This window comes from Ornithorhynchus anatinus, chromosome 3 (assembly GCF_004115215.2).
Source record: "Ornithorhynchus anatinus isolate Pmale09 chromosome 3, mOrnAna1.pri.v4, whole genome shotgun sequence".
Taxonomy (NCBI): Eukaryota; Metazoa; Chordata; class Mammalia; order Monotremata; family Ornithorhynchidae; genus Ornithorhynchus; species Ornithorhynchus anatinus.
In genome coordinates, this window is record NC_041730.1 from 136,961,398 (window position 1) to 136,984,682 (window position 23,285).

At 46.2% G+C, this 23,285-nt stretch overlaps 1 protein-coding gene across 2 annotated transcripts in view; it reads left to right on the forward strand.

The window, feature by feature from the left end:
- TCERG1L (transcription elongation regulator 1 like) overlaps positions 1-23,285 on the forward strand; it is a 268,833-nt gene that overhangs the window by 45,452 nt on the left and 200,096 nt on the right. For both annotated transcript variants that reach the window (XM_029059313.2, XM_029059314.2), the window contains exon 4: positions 3,101-3,271. In XM_029059313.2, coding sequence (XP_028915146.1) covers positions 3,101-3,271 — 171 coding nt within the window. The remainder of the gene's footprint in view (positions 1-3,100; positions 3,272-23,285) is intronic.

A 23,285-nucleotide genomic window follows, 5' to 3' on the forward strand; every position in this document is an offset into this window, starting at 1 on the left:
TACTAAGCACTTGGGAGAGTATAATGCAGCAATGAACAGACACATTCCCCGGCCACAACGAGTTGTCTCGCCCGATTAGACCGGGAGCCCGTCAAAGGGCAGGGACTCTCTCTATCTGTTACTGATTTGTCCATTCCAAGCGCTTAGTACAGTGCTCTGCACATCATAAGCGCTCAGTAAATACTATTGAATGAATGAATGAATGGGTTTACAGTTTGGGGGAAGCAGCATGGCATAGTGGATCGAGCACAGGCCTGGGAGTGTGTCATGGGTTCTAATCCCTGCTCTGGCACTTCATAATAATAATAGTAATAATAATTATGGTATTTTTTAAGGGCTCACTATGTGCCAAGCACTGTTTTAAGCGCTGGGGTAGATGCAAGGTAACCAGGTTGTCCCACACAAGGCTCACAGTCTTCATCCCCATTTTACAGATGAGGTAACTGAGGCACAGAGAACTGAAATGGCTTGCCTAAGGTCACACAGCAAACAAGTGGCTGAGCCGGGGTTAGCACCTGTGCCTGGCTTCCGAGCCCGTGCTCTTTCCACTAAGCCGTGTTGCTTGTCTACTGTGTGGCCTGGGGCGAGTCACTTCACTCGTCTGTGCCTCAGTTACCCCATCTGGTAAAATGGGGATGAAGACTGTGAGCCCCAGGTGGGACAGGACCCGTGTCCAACGTGCTTTGCTTGTATCCACCCCAGCACCTAGTACAGTGGCTGACATACAGTAAGTACTTAACAAATATCACTATTATTATTATTATTAGAGGGATCGTACTCTCCCAAGTGCTTAGTATAGTGCTCTATACACAATCAATGCTCAATAAATAGGATTGACTGACTGACTGACTGACTGACTTCCAGTTTCACAGATCTCTAACCTCTCACCTCAAGATGACCGGAAGTCTTCTTTTCCTTCAATCCGGGCCATCTTCCTTCACCCCGATCCCTCTCTCTAACTGGTTCACTTCCATCTTCAGAGACGAGAGAGTGAGTCTCTGGGCTTCCTCCTTCCTCTCTCGAATGTGGGGGCCAATGGAACTGATCTTCACCCTTTGGCATGACTCTTAAACTCTCTGTGCCTCTGTAAAATAGAGAGAAGGTACCCTATTTTCTATGAAATTGTGAGCCCTGTGGGGGTCAGGGACTGTGCCGCACCAAATAGCTTGCATCTTCCCCAGGGAGTTTTGAATCAATAGTATTCTCAAAAGAAAGTCATTAAAAAAACCGAAAAATTTTGTTTAAATTAAACAAACAAAACAAAACCAAAAAAACAACAAAATTAAATACATAGCAAAAATTTCATTAGGGAAAACCACATATCTTTGGCAAACATGAAAATGGGAGACAAGAGGCCAGGGTTCTTGTCTTGTCTCTGCCTCTGATCTGCTCTCTGACCTCGGTCAAATAATTATGGTATTTGTTAAGTGCTTAACTTGATGAGAAACAGTATGGCCTACTGGAAAGAGCAGGGGCTTTGGAGTCAGAGGACCTGGGTTCTGATTCCCGTTCTTCCACTTGCCTGCTGGGTGCACTTGAGCAAGTCACTTCATTTCTCTGGGCCTGTTTCCTCCTCTAAAAAAAAAAAGGGGGTAATAATAATGTTGGTATTTATTAAGCGCTTACTATGTGCCGAGCACTGTTCTAAGCGCTGGAGTAGACACAAGGGAATCAGGTTGTCCCACGTGGGGCTCACAGTCTTCATCCCCATTTTACAGATGAGGTAACTGAGGCACAGAGAAGTTAAGTGACTTGCCCACAGTCACACAGCTGACAAGTGGCCGAGCCAGGATTCGAACTCATGACCTCTGACTCCAAAGCCCGTGCCCTTTCCACTGTACCACGCTGGATTCAATACCAGTTCTGCCTCTTCCTTAAACTGCAAACCCCATGTGAGGCAGGGACTATGTCCCACCTGATAAACTTGTATGTACCTCATTGCTCAGTACAGTGTTTGACACATAGTAAGTGTTTAACAAATTCCATAATCGTTACATGTCAAACCCTATACTGAGCACTGGGATAGGTACAAGTTAATCATAGTGGACATTTTCACTAAGATGTGTTTTTCAAAAGTACTTGAGGATAGGAATAATGTCGACCAACTTTATTATATTGTATTCTCCCAAGTGGTCAGTACTGTGCTCTACAAATAATAATATAATAATAACGTTGGTATTTGTTAAGCGCTTACTATGTGCCGAGCACTGTTCTAAGCACTGGAGTAGACACAGGGGAATCAGGTTGTCCCACGTGGGGGTCACAGTCTAAATCCCCATTTTACAGGTGAGGAAACTGAGGCACAGAGAAGTTAAGTGATTTGCCCACGGTCACACAGCTGACAAGTGGCAGAGCCAAGATTTGAACCCATGACCTCTGACTCCAAAGCCTGGGCTCTTTCTACTGAGTCAGGCTGCTTCTTATATAACAGATATAAGCTTCTCAAGGGCAAGGATTTTGTCTACTATAGTGTACTCTCTCAGGTGCTTAGTACAGTAGACTGTAAACTCTTTGGGGGCAGGGAGAGTTGAAATCTTCCAAGTGCTTCGTAATTGTAATAATAATTCCAGTATTTGTTAAGGGCTTACTATCTGTCAGGCACTGTGCTAAGTGCTGGGGTGGATACAAGCAGTTGGATTGGACACCATCCCTGTCCCAAAGGGGGCATCCAGTCTCAATCCCCCTTTTATAGCTGAGGCCCAGAGAAGTAAAGTGACTTGCCCAAGGTCACACAATAGACAAGTGGCAGAGCCGGGATTAGAACCCATGACCTTCTGACTCCCAGGCCGGGGCTCTATCCGCTATGCCAACTGCTTCTCAATCTAGTACAGTAGATTGTAAACATCTCGCGGACCGTGATTCATTTTTGTAATCATTTACTTATATTAATGTCTGTCTCCCCCTCTAGACCGTTATCTCGATGCGGGCAGGACTGTCGCTATAGCATACTCTCCCAAGCACTTAATACAGTGCTTTGCACACAGTGAGCGCTCAGTAAATACGATCGAATGAATGGACTCTATCGGATCGTACAGCGCTCCGCCCGGAGTTAAAAGCTCACGAAACACCACTGATTGATCGATCGATTGATTTTCCGCAGGTGGCGGTCAGAATGGCATCAAACCAGCTGGCATCAATCCGCCCTTCGCTGCCACCCCGATCACGGTGGAGCCCGAGAGGCTGGAGGGCCCTTCGGCGACCAACGTGCCACCCTGTCACGTCCTGACTCTGGCGCCCATCAGAATACCCCTCCTGGCATCCCCCTTGGCAGGTAAGGTTCGTCCGAGCCACCGCGGATGATCCTGTTATCCACTCTCCAGGGTAGAGAGCCTTCTCCGGAGGGAAGGGAAGTTTAAATGTCTGGTTCTGGGTTTTGGCCAGATTTTTGGCAAGTTTTGGCAAGTTTGACCGTCGACTCTAGACCGTAAACTCCCTGTGGGCAGGGGACGTGTCTGTGCAGTCTTACGGCGTACTCTCCCAAGCACTCAGTGCAATGCAGACAGTAAGTGCTCAAAAAATACGATGGACCGTTCGACCGACTGTGATTCGTACTGTGGGATGCACAGCTGTCATTTTGAACACCCGGGCAATGCGTTATTACACGCTTTAGATGAAATGGAAAGGAAAATTGTGCCAACGTTAGAAATCCAGCTTGAGCATCAAAATGAAGAAAGGCAAGACTGTAGAGGCCCAAACCCCTCCTGGATTCATCCTATCTGTGCGTTATTGAATGTAGGGAAGGTAATCTCAAACTCCCAATCGCCTTGTGAACCATACTGCCGGCCTAAGAAGCCGGTGAAGCGCAGGGAAATCGCGGGGTCGTTCGGATTCAAAAATTCAATTGCCGTATTTGCTTTTGAGGGATTGCTAATATTTAATAGACGGAGGTGGGGTACGGGACTTTGTTTGCTGAGAGAGAATGAGAGGACCTGAGGCTTTTTAACGAGACGTGAGAATCGGAAGCCTTCGAATCAGAATTTGGTTCTTCCCGTTCACTTTGATTTACTTTGTGGTGTTGCGAAATGTTTGCTTATTTTTCTTAGTCACAGATTCTTAATTTGTGAAAAGGAGCTAGAATATTTCTTTTCTGCTAATTGCCAATTACAATACAGAATACTATGTGATAAATTCCACGCCTTGAATCGTATGTGAATAAGAAGGGGGAAATTTGGACTTTAATGCTTATGAATTTATTTATAGTCATTTATGCCTTATTTATTTATGTCAGTACAAGTAGTATTCATAGTTTTTATTAAGCTTTACTGTGTGGGAGATCAGTGAGGAAGCTGAATTATGGTATTTATTAAGTGTTGACCGTGTGGGAGATCAGTGAGGAAAGCTGATGTGGTCGTTGATAATTAGAGGAATAATAAGGAGATAATAAGGAGATACTTAGAGGAGAGGAAGTGCAGGCAGAAGGTGTAAACAGTTTACGTGAGGTGTTTGGGGAGAAATTCTAGGAGGGAGATGGGGGAGAACTGGAGGGAGTCATTGGATTAAGGGAGTTTTTTAGGAATAAATGGGTTGGTTTGAAAGGCATGAGGAAGGATACTTTGCAAAGGGAACAAAAGAAGATGGTAGAAGGGAAAGAAGAGTATGAGCTTCTCTCTATTCCTTCCTTCCTTCATTCAATCGTATTTATTTAGCCCTTACTGTGTGCAGAGCACCGTACTAAGTGCTTGGCAAGTACAATTCAGCAACAAATAGAGACAATCCCTATCCAGCAATGGGCTCACAGTCTAGAAGCGGGGAGACAGACATCAAAACAAGTAAACAGGAATCAATAGCATGAATATGAATAAGTAGAATTATAGATGTATGTACGTATGCACCATTAATAAAATAAATAGGATAATAAATCTGTACATATATACACAAGTGCTGTGGGGCAGGGAGGGGGTAGAACAGAGGGAGGGAGTCTGGGTGATGAGGAGGGGAGGGGGAATTGAGGAAAAGATGGCTCCGTGTGGGAAGGCCTCCTGGAGGAGGAGGTGAGCTCTCAGTAGGGCTTTGAAGCGGGGGGAGAGAGCTAGTTTGGCGGAGGTGAGGAGGGAGGGCGTTCCAGGCCAGAAGTAGGACGTGGGCCAGGGGTCGGCAGTGAGACAGGTGAGAACGAGGCCCAGTGAGCTCGCTGTGGGCAGGGACTGTCACCGTTTACCGTTGTATTGTACTTTCCCAAGAGCTTAATACAGTGCTCTGCACACAGTAAGCGCTCAATAAATACGATTGAATGAATGAAGAAGGACAGGGCACATGTTTTAATAAAGTGTAGAAGGAAGGAGTGAGAGGCTAGAGAAGCAGCGTGACTTAGCGGCACGAGCCCCGGTTTGGGAGTCAGAGGTTGTGGGTTCTAATCCGGTTCCAAAACTTGTCAGCGGTGTGACTTTGGACAAGTCACTCAACTTCTCTGGGCCTCTGTTACCTCATCTGTAAAATGAGGATTAAGACTGTGAGCTCCATGTGGAGCAACCTGATTACCTCGCTTAAAACAGTGCTTAGAACAGTGCTTTGAATAGTGCTTGATACATAGTAAGCGCTTAACAAATACCATCATTATTAATCATTTTTATGAGAGAATACCGGATGGGACAAGGCAAGCATGGACTTGAGAAATTTGCGGGAGATTTTAGGGACTTTCGGTGTGACGGCATTGAGGCCAGCCTACTTGGTTTCTTTTGTTTTCTTGTCTGTCTCCCCCTTCTAGACCGTGAGCCCACTGTTGGGTAGGGATTGTCTCTGTTGCCGAATTGTACTTTCCAAGCGCTTAGTACAGTGCTCTGTACACAGTGAGTGCTCAATAAATTCGATTGAGTGAATGAACGACGGTTTCGATTCTATCAGTGAAAAAGCTGGCAAGGGCATCATTGGCAAAAGTTTGTCGAGGGCAGGGATTGCGTCCGTTTATCGTTTTATTGTACTCTACAAGTGCTTAGCACAGTGCTTTGCAGATAGCAAGTGCTCAAAAAATAGGATGGGGGGCCAGGTCTCAAGGGGGTTTAAGGGAGGAGCTAAAAGTCAACAAAAGGTGATGTAATCCGTAGGTACAGGAGTCAGGGGGACGGAGATTTGTTCTTGTTGGGTCGAGGAGAGGCAGCTTGGCTGAATTGTGTTTTTCAAGCGCTTAGTACAGTGCTCTGCACACAGTAAGCACTCGATAAATACGAATGACTGAATGAATGAATTTCACGGGCTTGGAAGTCAGAAGGACCTGCATGCTAATCCACACTCTACCAGGCCTCAGTTGCCTCATCTGTAAAATGCGGATTAAGACAGGGAGCCCCAAGTGAGAACATGGACTGTGTCCAACCTGACAGGCTGCTATTTGCCCCAGCGCTCAGTTCAGTGACTGGGACATAGTAAGCGCTTAACAAAAACCATAAAAAAAAAAAGAGAGAGAAGGCAGAGTTACAGCAGATAAAGCCACTGATTGGACTGTGAGTTCGTTGTGAGACGCGGCACGGCTTAGTGGAAAGAGCACGGGCTTGGGATCAGAGGATGTGGCTTCTAATCCCAGCTCTGCCACTTGTCTGCTGTGTGACCTCGGGCAAGCCACTTAACTTCTCCGTGCCTCAGTTACCTCATCTGTAAAATGGGGATTAAGATTGTGAGCCCCGAGTGGGACAACCTGATTATCTCATATCTACCGCAGGGCTTAGAACAGTGCGCTGCATACAGTAAGTGCTTAACAGATATAATAACTAGGTGTAAATCGAATTTACACTTCGTTGTAGAAGTGGTTAGGTGCTTGAGAAAACAAGGAAAGATCATAAAAGACTTAGATAACCCCTGAGTGAAATATAATTAACCACGATAGGAGCATTTTTCTTCACCAACGTGATGAGCTCATTGACATTTATTAACGACGACTTTCTTTTCCGAGAAAAACGAATCCTTGACGACTAAAAGCGGTTTTTCCTAAGGCTATTTCATTTTCCTTGCCTCCTCGATGATTTATATAGTAACAGGATCATCAGGCTGCTCTTCACATTTGTATTTCATAAACTTTCTATCATCCAGTGGGACGGAATGCAAATTCCGTCCGTGGTTCAATAAATCGTCGTTTTCTATCTTAAAAATTAACCTTCTCATTGACTGCATGCTCAACTGTAAAGGGACGTGGTAAATCGGTGGATTCCAAAGGAGCGGCGGTTATCGTCTGAGTTAATCGTCTTAACTGGGTTTGGAGGCGTGTCCCTCTACACTGGCGATGCCGTCTCAGGCCGCAATACAGGTACGGAGAAACGTGGCAAGGGTACCCGGGATGCCAGCTAGGCCATTTTCAGCCATTTGACCCAATCTACATAGCTAATGATGGACGCCAATGGGCCCGGTAACGCCGCACAAGATGGGTCCCTCCATCCTTTCGACAGTACAGGCCACCTCCCTTGCTCCTCAAGCTTATTAAGGAGGGAAGTCAACTCTCTCTCCCCCGCTTGATTTTAAATCCCCCGAGGGATCATAATGATAATTATTATGGTATTTGTGAAGTGCTTACTGTGTAGCAGGCGCTCTACTAAACACTGGGGGGAATTTGAGCAGATAGGGTTGGAAGCAGTCCCTGGACCACGCTGGGCTCGCAGTCTTAGTCTCCATGCTACAGATGAGGTAACTGAGGCACAGAGAAGTGAAGCCCAGGGTCACCCACAAGACAGTGGCAGGGTCGGAATTAGAACCCACGACCTTCGGCCTCCCCGGACCAAGCTCCATCCTCTAGGCCATAATAATAATGATAATTAATGATAGTACCTGTTAAACAGTTGCTATGTACAAACACTGTTCTAAGAGCTGGGGTAGAGGCAAGTTAATCAGGTTGGGCCCAATCCCTGTCCGACATGGGGCTCAAATTCTTAATCCCCATTTTACAGATGGGGTCACTGAGGCCCAGAGAAGTTTAATGATTTGCCCCAGGTCACACAGCAGACACGAGGCGGAGCTGGGATTAGGTCCTTCTGATTCGCTGGCCCGGGCTCTATCCACTAAGCCCGGATGTTTCGTGTTTATCACGTTTATCATGGCTATTAACTATTGCGCGCTCTCAAATTCTTAGTACAGGGCTTCATACCCATTAGACAGTAAATCCCTCGAGGGTAGGGAGCTTGTTGATTAACTGTACGCTCGCAAGGGTTTTTTGTAATGTTCTGTGTACAATCCCTTCAGTCTAATAATAATAATGATAATTATGTTATTAAAGTGCTTACTATGTGCCAGGCATTGTATTAAGCACTGGGATGGATCGGGTTGGACACAGTCCCTGTCCCACATGGGCTCACAGTCTCGATCCCCATTTTCAGATGAGGTAACTGAGGCCCAGGGAAGGGAAGCGATCGGCCCAAGGTCACGCAGCAGACAAGGGGCGGATCCGGGATTAGAACCCATGACCTTCTGACTCCCAGGTCTGTGTTAGCCACTACGCCATGCTGCTTCTCGATGGTAAAATCGTTGGGGGCAGCAAAAGGATCTACCAGCTCACTTGGACTGTACTCTCCCACGTGCTTAGTACAGTGCTCTGTACAAAATAAGCATTCAACAAATATCACTGATGAGGAGGATGCGGTAGATTGTGAATCCCCTGATAGCAGGAGTTGTGTCTATTAACTCTATTGTGGACTCCCAAATAGTTTGGTGCTTAGTACAGTGCTTTACACACAGTCCCGCACTCAATATTGTAAATATTCCAGGGCTCTGCATACGGTAGACTGTGAGCCCCTTTGAAGCCAGGGATTGTGTCATTAGCCTCTTTTGTAATCTCCCAAGCATCTAGTACAGCGTGGCTCAGTGGAAAGAGCCCGGGCTTGGGAGTCAGAGGTCATGGGTTCGAATCCCGATCTGCCACTCGGCAGCTGTGTGACTGTCTTCGTCACTTAACTTCTCTGTGCCTCAGTTCCCTCATCTGTAAAATGGGGATTAAGGCAGAAATGGGCCTCACGTGGGACAACCTGATGACCCCGTATCTCCCCCAGCGCTTAGAACAGTGCTCAGCACATGGTAACCTCCTAACAAATACCAACGTCATTATCTAGTACAATCCTTTCCCCAGTATATATATATATATATATATATACAGTCCCTGTCTTTCCCTGTCGAGTCAGCTCCGACCCATAATGATGCCCTGGCCACATCTCTCCCAGAAGGGCCGCTCTCCACCTGCCATCGTTCTGGGAGTGGATCCACGGAGTTTTCTTGGGAAAAGTACGGAGGTGGTTTACCACTGCCCTCCTTCCTTGAAATAAACTTGAGTATCCATCCTTGACTCTTTCTCATGTCGCTGCTGCCCAGCACAGGTGAGTTTTGACTTGCAGTAAGTTGCCTTCCACTCCTTAGCCCTGGCCAAGCTAGGAATGGAACGAACAGGCTTGACTCTCCCTCCCATAGCCGAGACTGAGTACCGGAAACTCTCCAGGTGCGACCCTGAGAGGGGACGTATTGTCCTATTCATATATTGTCCATATTTGTATGTCTGTCTCTCCAGGAAGAGTGTAAGCTCTTTGAGGGCAGGGGTCATATCTACTCATTCTACTGTAGTCTCCCAAACAGTACAGTCCTCTACGTATAGTAGGCATTCAGTATGTTTTGATGGACTGGAGGTTCGTGAAGAGTGCGGGAATGTGGGCGCAGTGATGTTTTCTAAAACCAGGCGGAAGGGTGAAGTAGAGAGAGGTGAGGGGAGACACTAGAGGCAAGGAGGATGACGACGGAGTCATTGCTTGATTCCAAATGCCTGGACCCGCCCGGTGACACTTGGGATGGAGAAGAAAGTATGGATGCTGGAATGTTGAGGAGAAAGAACTGTTGGGGAGGAAGAACTGATATTCATTCATTCATTCATTCATTCATTCATTCGTATGTATTGAGTGCTTACTATGTGCAGAGCACCTAAGCGCTTGGAATGTACAAATCGGTAACAGATAGAGACAATCCCTGCCCTTTGACGGGCTCACGGTCTAATCGGGGGAGACGGACAGACGAGAACGATAGCAATAAATAGAATCTAGGGGATGAACATCTCTTTGCCACTTGTCAGCTGTGTGACTATGGGCAAGTCACTTAACTTCTCTGTGCCTCAGTGACCTCATCTGTAAAATGGGGATTAACTGTGAGCCTCACGTGGGACAACCTGATTACCCTGTATCTACCCCAGCGCTTAGAACAGTGCTCTGCACATAGTAAGCGCTTAACAAATACCAACATTTAAAACAATAGCAAATAGCAAATGAGATGACTGTATCTACCTAATCTATTCAGTTCTGCTCTCCCAAGCGCTTAGTAAAATGATCTGCATGCAGCAACCCCTCACTTAATACCACCGACTGATTCTCTGAAGAAAGGGAGGAGTCGAGGATATTGCCCTGGCTACGGGCTTGAGGAACGGGGAGGATGGAAATGGGGCTGACTGTGACGAGATGGTTGGGTGGAGGAGGGGAAGATGTAAAAAGGACCCAATTTTTTATGGGCACAGACGAGTTTCACAGTCTTCTTCCTTCCCTTTTCAAATCCACAAACTTCTAGGTATCTATAATTCTCTTTATTTATATTAATGCCTGTTTACTTGTTTTGATGTCTGTATCGCTTCTCTGGACTGTAATCCTGGTGTGGGCTAAGGGATTGTCCCTCTTTATTGTCGAATTGACTTTGCAAGTGCTCAGTACAGTGCTCTGCACACAGTAAGCGCTCAATGAGTATGATCGAATGAATGAACGCGTCCACCAACTCTGTTATAGGATACTCTCCCAAGTGCTTAGTACGAAGCTCTGCACCCAGCAAGTGCTCAGTAAATACCAGCTTGTTGTGGACAGGGAATGTGTCTGTTTACTGTTGTATTGTACTCCCCCAAGCGCTTAGCACAGAGCTCTGGACACAGTAAGGGCTTAATAAATACGTTTGAATGAATATTGATTGATTGATACCAAGAGGCTAATCCAAATGACCGTTCGAGAGTCTCTTGTTTGGCGATCTCTCCAAGATATCAGTGGTGTTTGAGGTGGTTTTACAAAGCACCTCATAACCCTATTCATTACCCTATTTATTCATTACCCTATTTGTTCATTACCCTATTCATTTTGTCATTACCCTATTTATTTTGTTAATGAGATGTACATCACCCTGATTCTATTTATTGGCTATTGTTTTAATGAGACGTTCTTCCCGTCCATTCTATTTATCGCCATCGTTCTCATCTGTCGGTCTCCCCCGATTAGACCGTGAGTCCGTCAGAGGGCAGGGACTGTCTCTACCTGTTACCGATTTGTACATTCCCAGCGCTTAGTACGGTGCTCTGCACATAGTAAGCGCTCACTAAATACTATTGAATGAGTGAACGCATGAAAGCAATTCTTCATATTCTCAAATGAACTGATTTCCAGATTCCTAGTGAAAAGGGGCTGGGTGGGGGGAGGTGGTCGAGAGGAGCAGGGCTTTTGCTGACCCTCCCTACCCTGGACCACCTCCCTGGAGACCACCAACTTACCCTCAGTTTTCCTGGAGCTGGAAGCCGGGTTCCTGAGTGAGTGAGAGTTAGTATCGACGCCCCGCCCGGGCTTGTGAGAATAAAAAATGGGTCTTATCCTTGAGTGGGCACTGGAGAATATTATTACCTTTCCTTCCTGCTTGTTTGGAGTCTGTTTTGGGACTTCACATGATATTGCTATTCACGTGATACTGCTTGAAAGGGGAGAAAAACACCAACCACCCCAAACTCCTACAGCAGCATCCAAATGCCATCTCCTGCTCTCAGCTTCTTGCTGTTTCTGCTCTTACCCTTGCCAGGGTATTTGCTTTTGCTGAGGGAAGAGCACAGATCTGGTCTGTTGCCATTTTTTATGGTATCTGTTAAGGGCCAACTGTGTGCCAGACATCGTATTTAATGCTAGGATAGAAGCAGCGAGGCTCAGTGGAAAGAGTATGGGCTTGGGAGTCAGAGGTCATGGGTTCAAATCCCGGCTCTGCCACTTGGCAGCTGTGCGACCGTGGGCAAGTCACTTAACTTCTCGGTGCCTCAGTTACCTCATCTGTAAAATGGGGATTAAGACCGTGAGCCTCACGTGGGACAACCTGATGACCCTGTATCTCCCCCAGCGCTTAGAACAGTGCTCTGCACATAATAAGCGCTTAACAAATACCAACATTATTCTTATTAGAACCCTGCCTGGCACACAGGAGAAGCAGCGTGGCTCAGTGGAAAGAGCGCGGGCTTTGGAGTCAGCGTTCATGAGTTCGAATCCCAGCTCTGCCACTTGTCAGCTGTGTGACTGTGGGCAAGTCACTTAACTTCTCTGTGCCTCAGTTCCCTCATCTGTAAAATGGGGATTAAGACTGTGAGCCCCACGTGGGACAACCTGATTCCCCTATGTCTACCCCAGCGCTTAGAACAGTGCTCGGCACATAGTAAGCGCTTAACAAATACCAACATTATTATTACAGTAAGCACTTAACACATACTATCATCATTATTATAACGAGAAGCCATGTGGTTCAGTGGAAAGAGCCCGGGCTCGGGAATCAGAGGTTGAGGGTTCTAATCCCCAGCTCTGTCACTAGTCAGCTGTGTGACCTGGGGCAATACACTTAATTTCTCTGTGCCTCAGTTAGTTCCCTCATCTGTAAAATGGGGGTGAAGCCTGTGAGCCCCAAGTGGGACAATCTGATTACCTCGTATCTACCCCAGTGCTTAGAATAATGCCTGGCACATAGTAAGCACGTAGCAAATACTGTTAGAGAAGCAGCGTGGCTCAGTGGAAAGAGCACGGGCTTTGGAGTCAGGGCTCATGAGTTCGAATCCCAGCTCTGCCACTTGTCAGCTGTGTGACTGTGGGCAAGTCACTTCACTTCTCTGGGCCTCAGTTCCCTCATCTGTAAAATGGGGATGAAGACTGGGAGCCCCACGTGGGACATCCTGATTCCCCTGTGTCTACCCCAGCGCTTAGAACAGTGCTCGGCACATAGTAAGCGCTTAACAAATACCAACATTATTATTATTATTATTATTGTTATCATTCTATCCCCTCCAGCCCTTAGAACAGTGCTCGGCACATAGTAAGCACTTAATAATAATAATAATGATGATGTCGGTATTTGTTAAGCGCTTACTATGTGCCGAGCACCGTTCTAAGCGCTGAGGGAGATACAGGGTAATCAGGTCGTCCCCCGTGAGGCTCACAGTTAATCCCCATTTTACAGATGAGGGAACTGAAGCACAGAGAAGTGAAGTGACTTGCCCATAGTCACACAGCTGCCAAGTGGCAGAGCCGGGATTCGAACTCATGACCTCTGACTCCCAAGCCCGGGCTCTTTCCACTGAGCCACTACCGTCATTGTCATTAGTATTCAAATCCTTAATAATGGGAAGATTTTCCCACCAATCAGAGGAGAGGGTGGGAGGGGCAGGTCATAAACCATTGTTTTAATTTGGTGAACCCAAAGGTGGAGATTTCCTGGCAGGAGCCAGCAGAGATTAGCAAACAGGAATCCTGTCAGGTAACTCATACGGCATGAGCATATAGAGAAGCGGCATTGGCGTAGGGGCTAGAGCCCGGGCCTGGGAGTCAGAAGGTCATGGGCGCTCGTCCCAGTTACACCACCTGTCTGCTGTGTGACCTTGGGCAAGTCACTTCACTTCTCTGGCCTTCAGTTGCCTCGTCTGTAAATTGGGCTCGAGGCTGTGAGCCCCACGTGGGACAGGGACTGCGTCCAACCCAATTTGCTCGTATCCACTGCAGCGGTAAGTTCAGTGCCTGGCACACAGTAAGTGCTTAACAAATACCATAATTATTAATTACAAGTATATTGGCTAAGTCTTTGTGTCACGTGAGACTCAGAGTCTACAGGGAAGCAGAAATTGTATGTCCCGCTGAGAGCTCACCTCTTCCAGGAGGCCTTCCCAGACTGAGCCCTCCCTTTCCCTCTGCTCCTCCTCCCCTCCTCATTTCCCCCTCTCCCTCCCTCTGCTCTACCCCACCCGCCCACAGCACTTGTGTATATTTGCATATATCTTTTATCACTCGATTTTATCAATGATGTGTATAGATCTATGATTCTGTTTATCTTGATGGTACTGACACCCGCCTGCTTGTTTTGTTTCGCTGTCTGTCTCCCCCTTTTAGACTGTGAGCTTGTTGGGCTGGGATTGTCTCCTTCTTGTTGCCGCATTGTACATTCCGAGCGCTTAGTGCAGGGTTCTGCACCCAGTAAGGGCTCAATGAATACGATTGAATGAATGAATCCCCATTTTTTAGATGAGTAAATCATCTAGGGCCATTAAGCACTTTGATTCTCACCCACCGCCCCCAACCACATAACAATGATGGATGTGTATTATACCCTGACGCTTCCCCTACCTGTAATTTATTTCAATATCTGTAAATTCACTGTAAACAGGTATCACGTCTTCCAACCGTACTGTTTTGTACACTTCGTACAGTTTTCTGCGCGTAGTAACCACTTAAAAAATACCATTGATTAATCATCTGATAGAATTAACACTTTTGACATCATTCCTCTCTCCATTCAGCCGCGGACTCTCGCTCACCTTCCCTCAGGAACGGATGCAGCTCTTTTTTTATGGTATTTGTTAAGCGCTTACTCCGTGTCAAATGCTGTTCTAAGCACTGGGCGAGGTACAAGTTAATTAGGTTGTTTACGGTCCCCATCCCACCCGGGGCTCATAATCTAAGCAGGAGGGAGAACAGGTTTTTAATCCTCATTTTACCATTGAGGAAACTGAGGTGCAGAGCAGATAAGTGACTTGCCCAAGGTCACGCAACACTCAGCAGAGCCGAGATCAGAACCCAGTTCCACTGAGTCCCGGGTTCTTGCTCTTGCCATTAGGTCACGTTGCTTCTCATCCTACTTCACCACTCTCTTCTGTGGCTACCTCCAGCTCGTCTGGGTCACGGGCCTCTTGGTAGCTTATTTGCTGTGCCTCGTTCTCGTCTCTCACGAAGCCAACCACCTAATCGTGGTCATTCGTTCATTCGTTCATTCATTCATTCATTCATTCATTCATTCATTCATTCATTCATTCATTCATTCGTATTTATTGAGCGCTTACTGTGTGCAGAGCACTATGCTGCTTGGAAAGTATAATCCGGGCAACAGAGACAATCCCTACCCGGCAACAGGCTCACAGTCCAGAAGGGCGGAGACAGACCGCAAAACAAAACTAAACAAGTAAATAGACGTCAATAGCATCAATATAAATAAATAGAATTATAGATGTATACGCGTCATGAATAAAAGAAATAGAATGATAGGTAATAGATATGCTGTGGGACAAGGAGGAGTTGGAGAAGAGGGAGGGAGGAGGGGAGACAAGGAGGGGAGGAGGGGCAGAGAAAAAGAGGGCCTCAGTCTGGGCCCTTTCCCTGTCCTTCCCATTCTTGGAATTCCCTCCCTCTTCACATCTGGCAGAGCCCTGGTCTTCCTATCTTTAAGCTCCTTTAGAAATAACAATTCTTCTTTCCCTGATTAGCCGCCCAACTCCTTTACTATCTTCCCTTTCAGCATTTCTCAAGATCCCACTTCCTCCCTGTAGCATTTCATTTCTTTCTGCTTTATTCCCTTATCCTATCAGTATCGTATCTTAGAATCCGTCTTCCTTTACCTATTGTAAAATCCTCGAGATTAGGGATGATATCTACTAATTCTGTTGCGCCCTCTCGTGTGTTAGGTATAGTATTCTGCACACAGTAGGAGCTCAAGAAGTAGAAATGACCATCTAGATCTACAGCACAAATGATTCTCCCACAGTCAAGATCTTTGGACTGACATCGATCAGTCGATCAGTGGTGTTTTTTGAGCACTGTACTAAGCGCCTGGGAGAGTTTTAATACAACAGAATTAGCAGATTCATTCCCTGCCCGTGACAAACGTACATTCCCGAGACTGTACAATCTATAGATTGTACAGCAGAAGGAGAGAACTTCTAGAAGCATCTTTCTAGGAGAATTCGAATTTTCGATTGGACTATCTGAACGTGACATTTTGATAGTCACTTTTTTAAAACAAAGAAGTTTGAGCCTACCCAAGGCAACGGAACTTAAACACCACGCAACTTTATCATTTCTCCTTCGGATAAAATAAGGAAAGGACTACATTTCTTTCTCGATAGGACTACAGTATTGACATTCTTTTCTGCTCCCACAATTTTTCAAGCGTTCAAGTACAGAGGTAAAATCTAAGTCGGTGACTCCCAACTCCGGTTTTATAAATCAGCAGCGAATACAAATATTAAAAAGACACCAGCTGCCACCTAAGCCATTAGCCACCTGCTCCACTGCTTTCAGGATTATTTAATGGCTTAAATTTCACATTTTATCCTGCCACCGAGCAGGTGGGAAGTGACTTTGTCTTTTTCCTCCGGTAACTTAACAGCCAAAGCCGCCAAGCGTGATACAAACAGCTCTCGCTGCCAAACTCTTGCTACAAAGCTTTTCAGTGTCTGTCAGCTTGCCTCATTAGTGAATTCAGCTGTTGGGAAAACAAGTCGTATACCAACAATTGGGAAACCATTTTTTTGATCGGGACTCTTTTGGGGTTTTTTAATGCTATGTGTTGGGCTTAATATGTTCCAAACACTGCTCAGAGCGCTGGGGTAGGTACACATGGAAAGCAGCGTGGCCATGCGGCTAAAGCACGGGCCTGGGAGTCAGAAGGACCTGGGTTCTAATCCTGGCTCGACACCCGTCTGTTGTGTGACCTTGGGAAAGTCACTTCGCTCCTCTAAGCCTCAGTTACCTCATCTGTAAAATGGAGATTAAGGCCGGGAGCTCGGTAAGAGACAGGGACTGTGTCCAACTTGATCAGCTTGTATCTACCCCGGTGTTTAGAACAGTACTTGACACATAGTAAGTGCTTAACAAACATTATCATTATGATTATTTATTAGTTCAGACACTGTCCCGCGTGTGGCTCACAACGAAGTAATACTCTTGAAGACTGTTTCTTAAACCCTGGACCATAACGTCCTCCCCCTGCATGCTGTGTCTTAAGGTTTTGGTGAATATCAAAAGTCAGTCAGCGGATCCACCCATGGTATTTATCGAGTGCTTCCTCTGTGCAGGACACTGTACTAAACGCTTGCGAGGGTACAATTCAGTAGAACGGGTAGGCACAATCCTGCCAGTTCTTCCTCCTCAACATTTCGATTAGACCGTAAGCCCGTCAAACGGCAGGGACTGTCTCAATCTGTTGCCAACTTGTTCATTCCAAGCGCTTAGTACAGTGCTCTGCACATAGTAAGCGTTCAATAAATACTATTGAATGAATTTGCAGAATCCATACTCTTTTCTCCATCCAAACCGTCACCGTGCAGACATTTGGAATCAAGCAGTGACTCCGTCAACAGCCCCCTTGCCTCACCACTCTATACTTCACCCCTCCGCCTTGGTTTCAGAAAACATTCGCTCAATCGTATTTATTGAGCGCTTACCGTGTGCAGAGCACTGGACTAAATGCTTTGTGCACGCATTTCCTCACTCTTCACAGACCTCCAATGGCTTGGGAGAGCACAGTATAACAGAGTTGGAATGGACAAGTTCCCGGCCCACAAAGAGCTTGCGGTCCATGATGAGTGATTGATTGACGGATAGAGAAAAAATTCTTAAAACGATGGCTTTGAAAATACCGTCGTCCTTTCCACAGTGAAATTCTCTGAGTGGAACGGGGTGTCCTTCTCCAGAACATGTAAATCTGGAAGCTGTCCACATTAGGACTATTCCCGTGGGAATGCATGACAATCGATCTATGTGATTGTCATAGACAGTGTCATATGTCATAGACGTAGATCACGAAATACTGAATGTTCCCACGCTTGCCACAGCTGCCAGCTATGGAAATTGGAGAAGTCAAATATTTCACGTGCCAAGACGCAATAAAATGCCCGCAGTAGTAAACCTGATTATCTTGTATCTACCCCAGCGCTTAGAACGTTGCCTTGGCCCACAGTAAGTGCTTAACAAAGTACCGTAGTTATTAGTATAAATAAATTACAAATGAAGCCGCATCCAGTTCGACTTTACTTTCACCCTAAACTCTACTCTGTCACACTGATATCCCTGTGCCACAATATGCCACACAACCGAGTGGGAAAGACACGCTCGCAAGTCTGGGAGTTTCTCACAGCCATCATGAGTTGGCCAACCCCTTTCCAATTGATATTTTCATCAAGCACTTCAAAACCCAGTCAATCGATCCTTGTATTTATTGAGTACCTTTCGTGTTCAGTTCAGGGTACTAATTTTTATCATTACCGTATTTATTTTGTTAATGAGATGTACATCACCCTGATTCTGTTTATTTGCTATTGTTTTAATGAGATGTTCTTCCCCTCGATTCTATTTATTGCCATTGTCCTTGTCTGTCCGTCTCTCCCGATTAGACCGTAAACCCGTCAGTGGGCAGGGACTGTCTCTATCTGTTACCGATTTGTCCGTTCCAAGCGCTTAGTACAGTGCTCTGCACATAGTAAGCGCTCAATAAATACTATTGAATGAATGAATACAACAGAATTAGCAGACATTCTAAAATTTATGGCATGTATGAAGGATTTACTATGTTCTACGGAAAACACGTTGGCCTAGTGGATAGATCCTGGGCCTGGGAGTCAGAAGGGCCTGGGGTCTAATCCCGGCTCTGCCACTTGCCTACTGTGTGACCCTGGGCAAATCACTTCACTTCTCTGTGCCTCAGTTACCTCATCTGCAAAATGGGGATTGACTGTGAGCCCCAGGTGGGACAGGGACTGTGTGCAACCTAATTAGCTAGTAAGAATAATAATAATAATAATAATAATAATGTCAGTATTTGTTAAGCACTTACTATGTGCAGAGCACTGTTCTAAGCGCTGGAGCAGATAAAGGGTCATCAGGTTGTCCCACGTGAGGCTCACAGTCTTCATCCCTGTTTTACAGATGAGGTAGCTAAGGCACAGAGAAGTTAAGTGACTTGCCCACAGTCACACAACTGCCAGGTGGGAGACCCGGGATTTGAACCCATGACTTTCGAATCTACTCCAGCCCCTAAAACAGTGCTTGACACATAGTAAGGGCTTAACAGATGCCATTATTATTATTATTATTACTCGGTATCGGGGTAGACAGAAAATGATCAGATCTGACGTTGCCCAAAATCTGTCATCCCAATTTTACAGGTAATAATAATAATAATCATCATCATAATGTTGGTATTTGTTAAGCCCTTACTATGTGCAGAGCACTGTTCTAAGCTTTGTGGTAGATACAGGGTAATCAGATTGTCCCATGTGAGGCTCACAGTCTTAATCCTCATTTTACAGATGAGGTTACTGAGGCACAGAGAAGCAAAGTGACTTGCCCAGGGCTACGCAGCAGCCAGGTGGCGGAGCTGAAATAGAAACAGTCCCAGAGAGGTTAAGAGACTTACACAAGGTCACACAGCAATCCAATGACCTAGAGTGTTTAGTACAGTGTTCTGCACACAGTAAGCGCTCAATAAGTACAATTGAATTGAATGAATCTCCTGACTTGCAATCTGGTGTTCTCTCGATGAGCCTACTCTAGGGTAGCCACGTTTGCCGTTTGAGCGCAACTGGAGTTTATAGTTTAGGTTTTAGGATGCTGCTACCGGGCTTTCATTATTAGTGACAGGCCAGCCTTCTTGTCCCTAGCTGGGGAAATGTCAGTCGCCACCATTTTGTAAGTTATAAAACCAGAAATGACATGGATTCCCCAAGATTCCTCAGCAAGCCCATGGCGGAGGCTGCATGGGATAAGAACCTGAGTTGTTTTCAGGACATTGCAATATACTTTCTGTCAGGAAGGTGTCTTGATTATCGCATCGTACTCTCCCAAGCTCTTACCACAGTGCTTTGCACACTGTCAGCATTCAATACAGGATAATAATAATAATAACAATAATAATAATAATGATAATTGGGGTATTTGTTAAGCATTTACTAAGTGTCAGGCACTGTACTAAGCCCTGGGGTGGATACAGGCAAATCGGGTTGGACACAGTCCCTGTCCCACATGGGGCTCGCAGTCTCAATCCCCAGTTTAAAGATGAAGTATCTAAGGCCCAGAGAAGTGCAGTGACTTGCCCGAGGTCACGCAGCAGACAAGTGGCAGAACCGGGATTAGAATAATAATAATAATGATGTTGGTATTTGTTAAGCGCTTACTATGTGCCGAGCACTGTTCTGAGCGCTGGGGGAGATACAGGGTCATCCGGTTGTCCCACGTGAGGCTCACAATCTTAATCCCCGTTCGAACCCAAGTCCTTCTGACTCCCAGGTCCCTGATGGACTAACCAGATTGTAAGGTCTACAAGAAAAAGGATCACATCAGTTAATCGGTGATATTTGCCGTGGGCGGAGAACTGTACTAAATGCTTGGGAGAGTACCATATAAAAATCTACAGACGTATTCCTTATTGAAAATATACTGCAACTTCCTGAAAACAACTCAGGTTCTTGGTTGGTAGACACAGAAGCAGCATGGCTTAGTGGAAAGAGCCCAGGCTTGGGAGTCAGAGGTGGTGGGTTCTAATCCCGGCTCCGCCACTTGTCAGCTGGGTGACCTGGACAAGCCACTTCACTTCTCAAGGTCATGGGTTCGAATGCCGGCTCTGCCACTTGTCAGCCGGGTGACCGTGGGCAAGTCACGTCACTTCTCGGTGCCTCAGTTTCCTCATCCGTAAAATGGGGATGAAGACTGTGAGCCTCACGTGGGACAACCCGATTACCCTGTATCTGCCCCAGAGCTTAGAACAGTGCTCTGCACATAGTTAGCGCTTAACAAATACCAATATTATTATTATTATTATTAATAAAATCTGGGTATTAATGCTGTGCAACCCATGTGGGACTACCTGATCATTTTGTAACCACCCCAGCACTTAGAACAGTGCTTGGCACATAGTAAGCGCTTAACAAATACCAGCATTATTATTATCATTATTTATAGTCTACAGTAATACCTGCTAACTCTTGTTATATTTTCCCAAGTACTTACTATGTGCCAGGCACTGTCCTGAGGAGATACAAACAAATCAGGTTGGACTCAGTCCCTGTCTCACATGGGCCTCACAGTCTTAATCCCCATTTTACAGATGAGGGAACTGAGGCATAAAGAAATGAAGTGACTTAATACTTGTTAATACTTATTCCCGAGTACTCGATATTTATCGAGTGATACTGTATTCTGGGTGCTGTACTCGGCACTTGTAAAAATATACAACACAACAGAGTGAATAATAATGTTGGTATTTATTAAGCACTTACTATGTGCAGAGCACTGTTCTAAGCGCTGGGGTAGATGCAGGGCAATCGGGTCGTCCCACGTGAGGGTCACAGTTAATCCCCATTTTACAGATGAGGTAACGGAGGCCCAGAGAAGTGAAGTGACTTGCCCACAGTCACGCAGCTGACAAGTGGCAGAGCCGAGATTCGAACCCATGACCTCTGACTCCCAAGCCCGGGCTCTTGCCACTGAGCCACGCTACCCTACCCATAAAGAGCTTACAGTCTACGAAGGATGATTGATAGAGAAAAATTTCATACAGGGATGGCTTTGAAAATAGCGTCATCCTTTCCCCACCGGAATTCCCCGGGTGGAATGAGGTGTCCTCCTCCAGAACGTGTAAACCTAGAAACTATCCACGTTAGGACTATTCCCGTGGGAACGCATGACAGATGAACTATGAAATACCGAACGTTCACACGCTGCCACAGTCGGAAGCTGTGGAAATTGGAGAAGTCAAATATTTCACACGCCAAAACAGAATAAAATGCCTCCGGTAGTAAACATATCCATATGCGACAGGAAAACTCAATATTGTGTTTGTATTTAATTCTTCACGTTGTTTAACTGAAAGACATTTCATTCATTTTTGAGGTGTGTAGTGTTGACTCAAAACTGCTGAAATCGAGTCTTCCATCAAATCTCTTCCAACCGCATTTCAGCTCCCTGAATCTTAGCGAGAAATGGCATTTCCCTGCTCATTGACACCGACTCCAAGATAATTTATCCGGAATTTGGGTCTGTAACCAGTCAATCACTGGTATTTATCGAGTGCTCACTGTGTGCGGAGCGCTGCACTAAGCAGTTGAGGGAGTCCACTGCAGCAGAGTTGATAAGACGTATTTGCCCTTAATGAGCTTTCAGTCTAGAGAGACTGTAGTCACCAGAAGATGACTGTAGCCTTGCCTTGTCAAAGTCATTCTTCTGTGTTTGACCCGAAAGAGTGAGGTCTGAAGGCAACGTGATCGAGCGGAAAGCACATGGGGCTGGGATTCGGGAGACCTAGCAATGCCCACCTCCCCCCCGCCGTCCCCCGTTCTCGCCTATCCCTCCGTCGACCCCCGGGCCACGTCCTCCCGCGGTCCCGGAACGCCCTCCCTCCTCGCCTCCGCCAAACTCATTCTCTTCCCCTCTTCGAAGCCCTACTGAGAGCTCACCGCCTCCGAGAAGCCTTCCCACACTGAGCTTCCCCTTTTCCCTCTGCTCCCTCTCTGTCCCCCCTTCACCTCCCCTCAGCTAAACCTCCTTTCCCCCCCTTTCCCACTCCTCCTCCCCCTCTCCCTTCCCCTCCCCTCAGCACTGTGCATGTCTGCTCATTTGTATATATTTTTATTACCCTATTCATTTTGTTAATGAGATGTACATCCCCTTGATTCTATTTATTGCTATTATTTTTGTCTGTCTCTCTCCCCCTATTAGACTGTAAGCCCCTCAAAGGGCTGTCTCTATGTTTTGCCGAATTGTACATTCCAAGCGCTTAGTACAGTGCTCTGTACATACTAAGCGCTCAATAAATACTATTGAATGAATGAATGAATGACTGTGAGCCCCACGTGGGACAACCTGATGACCTAGTATCTATCCCAGCACTTAGAACAGTGCCGGGCCCATAGTAAGCGCTTAACAAATGCCATCGTTATCATCATCATTATTATTATTACTATTATTCTCCGGGCTTCAATTACCTCATCCGTAAAATGGGAATTGAGACCGCGAGCCCCATGTGGGACAGGATCTGCGTCGGACCCGATTTGCTTGTATCCACCCTAGCGCTTAGTAGAGTGCCTGGCACGTAGTAAGCACTTCACAGATGCCAGAATTATCATCGTTATTATTGTCTCGTCTCCAGGCCCTATTTCTCCCATCAACTGACACTTCGGCATTTCCACATCACCACTCTCCCCAAGGCCTTCCCTGACTAAGCCCTCCTTGCCTCTTCTCCACCTCCCTTCTGCGTCTCCCTGACTTCCTTTGTTCCTCCCCCCTCCCAGCCCCACACCCCCCTATGCCCATAAC